Source organism: Pediculus humanus, genomic scaffold (genome assembly GCF_000006295.1).
Source record: "Pediculus humanus corporis 1103172107370 genomic scaffold, whole genome shotgun sequence".
Taxonomy (NCBI): domain Eukaryota; kingdom Metazoa; phylum Arthropoda; class Insecta; order Psocodea; family Pediculidae; genus Pediculus; species Pediculus humanus.
The window spans coordinates 131,153-136,658 of NW_002986998.1; the positions used below are offsets into that span (position 1 = coordinate 131,153).

At 23.1% G+C, this 5,506-nt stretch overlaps 1 protein-coding gene across 1 annotated transcript in view; it reads right to left on the reverse strand.

The window, feature by feature from the left end:
- Phum_PHUM012110 (uncharacterized protein) overlaps window positions 1-2,797 on the reverse strand; it is a gene marked incomplete at both ends in the record, with an annotated part of 3,365 nt that extends 568 nt beyond the window's left edge. Inside the window, 7 exons of the mRNA XM_002422725.1 lie at window positions 37-286; window positions 363-740; window positions 825-913; window positions 990-1,179; window positions 1,283-1,804; window positions 1,884-2,033; window positions 2,735-2,797. Coding sequence (XP_002422770.1) covers window positions 37-286; window positions 363-740; window positions 825-913; window positions 990-1,179; window positions 1,283-1,804; window positions 1,884-2,033; window positions 2,735-2,797 — 1,642 coding nt within the window. The remainder of the gene's footprint in view (window positions 1-36; window positions 287-362; window positions 741-824; window positions 914-989; window positions 1,180-1,282; window positions 1,805-1,883; window positions 2,034-2,734) is intronic.
- Window positions 2,798-5,506: the final 2,709 nt, after the last annotated feature.

A 5,506-nucleotide genomic window follows, 5' to 3' on the forward strand; every position in this document is an offset into this window, starting at 1 on the left:
CGGATTTATGCTCGGAGTCAGATGAATACGACGAACTTTCCTTCGTTGGTAAAGGAATGTGAGTGATGAGGACGCTGAACATCACGTCTTGACGCATCACGTCAAAATCCCAAGTGATCACAGTCTGAGGTTCTTCAATATGTATAACAACTTCGTGCGATTGACCTTTACCTAAATTTATGCTACGATATATACTGTCCTCCATGAGTGAACTACCCTCTTTTTCCAATTCGCTATTTGTGGAATATAAACTTTTCGGTACCAATCCGCCAAGTGCAATGTTTGCCTAAAACGAAAATCATAGGTTTAATAATAAACATTTACGAATTTTTTGAATGGACATACGCTCCAAAGTAAAATACCTGACAAGGTCCGCCAAGAAAGTGTGGTAAAATATCTTTTGATATATAATCCACCAGACCGCCTGATGCCAGATAATTATTTCCTCCGTAAAAAAGAAATTTCGTTCTCGTGTTTTCATCGATAAACGTTCCTACCAACGTCCACAATATTGGAAATACTCTGGGTGCTCTTATTATCAAAACTCTTCCCATTGTTTCTGGATAATTCGCTTCGACGATTTCTATTATACGTAATAAAGCTCTTATTCCAGGTCTCCATAAATGTCTCATGTTGAGACCTTCAAGATCCACCAGAAGAGTCCAAGTTGAAATTGGTTTTCCGCTATTTCTGGTAGCTTCTTCCATTAATTTCAGTCCCTCTTCGCAAACAGACAATGTCTAAAATGCAATGTGTCATATTTAAAACTTAAAAGTATCAATAGAATTTACAAGCCAGTTAACATATTAACTTTTAATGCTTACTAATTTAAGAAGTCCATCCTCTCCGATTGATTTAATCAGTCCTTTGACATCCATTTGTCCGAGACATAATAAAAAAAGTGGTCTTCCATCTTGAATAAAAAAACAAAGGAATTTAATAAGTTTGCCATACAGCTTACGAGTGAATAACAATTTTAAAATTATTACCTTTATCATTATGATGCCAACCACCTGGAAAATAATCTTTAACTACTTGTGGTGGGATGTACTCTAAAAGTATACGATCAACAGCATGTTTTTTTCTCCAGATAAGAGATTGAGACAACATTTCTCTCGCCTTTTCAACATTGAAATCAGATGCTCTTAAAAATCGCAACAAAGTCGAATCATTCGGTACCTTTTTGTACAAATAAATTGAATTAATTTTCATTTACAAGAGGAAACATCAATAATTAAATATTTTAATTAATTTTTACCTTTCCCTTTTGTAAGTCTGTAACCCATTTTTTAAGCTGTACTAAATTTGATTCTTGAATAAGAGATAATTCTCCTAAATATCTCTTGATGTAATCAGCTTCCAATTGAAACTGATCTCCTTGACCCTTATGTGTATCATCTACTGATATATCATCTTTAAATAAGCTTGAAGAATTTATTTCTCCAGAGTCTTGTACAGAATCAGCTGGAGGAGTCCATATTGGCACATGTGTTATGCCTTCTTCCTTTAGTTGATTGACAAAAAAATCGACTACTTCTTTTCCTTTAGCTATGTTGGCTGAATACTGCTTCATTGCTAATTTTTCAATAGAATTTTCAAATCCTAAGAAATTTCTAATATCTAAAGTTGCAGACTGTTCAAAGCAAGTCCAGTCAGTATTCTCGGGATGAACAAAATATCTACAATGCTCTAGTATAGTTACCCTTGAAGCAAAACTTTCATTGTAAGCTTCAATGTCTAATACTCTTTTTCTCCTATCTAGAGTATTTTTTTGAATGAAATAAATCACTTCAACACCAATAATCTGAAATATGTTAATTTTAAAGAAATTAGATAAATTAGCTTTTAAAACAAAAAAAAAAAAGAAGGTTTTTTTGACCCACTTTTTTCAAGAGATAAGGAGCTTCAACACCAAGTTTACATCTTCTTTCTGTGTACCTTACAGAGCCATCTGGGCTTTCAACATCGGAAGTAATTTCACAATTTAAAACAACCGGTATCAGAGGACATGATGGAAACCTTCTTTCATAAGCCTATCAATAAAAAATTTCATATTCTATTGTTAATATATACATGAGTGGTTAATAGGTTTAATAGAAAGCATCAAAGAGAAAGTATATTTATGCAAATCAATTTTTGTATAAATCCCATTTTATAAGTGAAATGAAAAGACAGTTTTTAATCATGTCAAAATGTTTGTGCAAAATCAATATAATAATGTAGATAAGATTCTATATTTAATTCTGGATTTTACATATTATAAATTTTAGCTTATACATTTTTTAAATAAAACCCTTAAAATTATCCCAAAAATAAAATTGTTCAAACATCAATGATAAAGACAAATAATAAAAAAACTCTTTCTTGAGATTTTTTCTAATTAAATATGACATTCAAAATTTACAATGAAACTTATTAAGTAACATATAAAGATAAAAAAGAAGATAAGGTAACATTCAATGAGTTTTTAATAAAGTCTTTTACATTCTTGAGGACACAATGAAATTTTCAAGGTCAATCACAGAATTCAAATGACGTGATAATGAATTAATTTATTAAATTATCTCATCAGTGCGTATTAATTAATATTATTATTAGGACAATTTCTTTTTAAAAAAAATTTGAATAGTATACAAATATTTAATCCACTTCCTATTATTTGTTATCTCACAAAAAAAGGAAACGATAATAACACTTTCTCTTTTCCCGATGATAAATAAATTAATATACTTACCATCATAACTAATTCGAAAGGATATTTGTAAACTCTGACCGGTGATTGATATTTTTGAACCATTTCGCATTTTTTTTAACGTAAACGAAAAAATTAATTTTTACAGAAAATAAATTTCACTGCTCACAATAGAATAAATGTAATGAGCAGTAGATAGGAGGAAATTGACTAACAATTTTACCAACTTAAAAATACCGTTACTCAAAGGGGGCCTTTTTTAATAAAAAATCATTCATGTTTTTCCCTTTCAATTAATTTACTTTTGTTTAATCGATAATTTTTCTCAATTTACATAATAAATTATTACACTTTTGAATATTCTGCTCTCTTTAAATAATATTTTGAATAAATTACTAATTTTTACTTTTCCTTATGATAAACCTTTCGGAAAAATTAAAAAAATAATCTACAATTCATTAAAACCTTATATAATTTAAAGCAATACTTAAAAGGACTCCATTTTTAAAATTTTAAAATAAATTAAAAATAAATAATAAGTTTATGCCGATAATTTTCTTAAATTATTTTAAAACAATTAATAAATATAACTTTTATTCTTTTTTATATTATTTCTAAATAATATTTTATCACTCTTACATTTTCAAATGAATGACATTGGTAAAAAGAAAATCCCAAAATTTTTCAATAAAATAATTTTAGAATTTTATATTGAAAGACGTAAAAAACAATGATATTACACAACTTTTTCATTTAATAATAGTATTATTAAATTATTATTATTATTAATAATTAATCGTACGGTCCAACATTATTAACATCTACATTTATTTATTTTTATATTCATTATTCAACTATAACCAACACCTTTTTCTATAATCATATACATATATATATATATATATATATATATATATATATATATATATGTTCATTTTTTATTATTATTATTATTATTATTATTAAATTAAATAATTCACAACAATCTAAATTTTTAAATAACTTTAATATATATATATATTAAAAAATTTCAAATCATCATTGACATCATTATTAAAATAAATTTCCCTAATTAATAATTAAAACTGCAAAAATAGAGTAATACTAATAATAATAATTTCATTTTATTTAATTTAAATAATTTAAAAATAAAAAAAATGGCTGACTAAGAAAAAAAAACCAAAAAGTTAAGAAAAAAGAGATAGAAAATAAAATTTAAATAAAAAATGTTTATATATATATTATATATAATATTCTTTGGTATATGATTTATTATTTAAAAACAATTAACTAATAACTACTACATTTTACTAAATTTATTTATAAATATATATATTAATAAATTTATATTATATTTAATAAATATATATAATTTTTTTTTTATAATTTTTTATTTATTATTATTAATATTATTTAAACACTGAAAAAGTATAAAAATAAAGTTAGGGTTTACTAAAATTCAATAAACTATTAATTAATAATTAATAAGTGCTTTTTTATATATATATAAAAATATAAAAACTGTGTGAAAATTTAAAACGTGAACGTTATGTATTTATGTATGTATGTATGTGATTATAATTTAACATTTATAAATAGATAGTTTACATTATATATATATAATATAATTTTTTTTTTATGTATACATAAATTATTATTGTGTTTACATAATAAGTATATTTTTTAATATTATAAAAAAGTGGGCTCAGCAAAACAAAACAAAATGAAAACATTCAATCAATCAATTTTTCAACTTACATAAATAAATCAATTAATAATGTCTTTGTTATTAATAATAATAATAATAATAATAATAATAATATAAAAGGGAAAAACAATATTATTATTTAAATATATATATTTTTTTTAAATTGGGGGGAAAAATCTTTGTTTGTTTGTTTGTTTGTTGTGAGAACAAAAAATTTTTTATTTATATTCAATTTTTAATTAATTTTATTGAAATTTTAATTAATAAATTTCTTTATTAATAAATAAATTTTTTTTATGTTTGTTGGTTTGTTTTTACAACACTCGTGGGTTTTAATAACATATTAAAAAATTATTATTAAATTTTTTTTTTTTATAATAAAAAATACTTAAAAAACTTTATAACATTTAAAAATAAAATTATTATTATTAATAAAAAGAAAATTCAAGTAGATTTAAAAAAAAAACAATATTATGTAAATAAATTTTAAAGTTTTATAGTTTTATTTTAATAATAATAATAAATTTACTTACAGGAATTAAATGTTGGAATTTAAATAAAAAAATTTTTTATTTTATTTTTACTGACCCGATTTTCTTGTTTGAAATTTTTTTTTTTTTAAACAAATGATTTGATATTAAATCAAACCGGAAACGATTTATCAAAAAATAAAAAAATTATGAATATTTTACAGTGTTATGAAAAAAAAATTTTATGTACATAATTTTAATTTTGTAAAATGTAAAATTTTTCATAACGCGCTTTTCTTAAGAAAATAAGATAAATGAAGAAGAGGAAAGAAAAAAGAAAAAGAAAATCGGGTAAAAGTTTCATAAAAAAAAAAAGAAAAGAAAAATATCGGAAAATAAATTGAAAAAAAAAAAAAAAAAAAATCTCAAACAAGTCAATGACGTCAAAACTTTTTAATAATAATAATAATAATGATAAACGATGAGGAATAAGATAAAAAAAATATTGCATTAAAATTTATATTTTTTTTTTGAGAAGGGGGACCATTTTAAAAAAAAAAAAATTTTATTTATGGATAATAAAGGATGTAAATCTCCGACGGGAGATTTTAAAAAATTTATTTTACCTACCCCTCC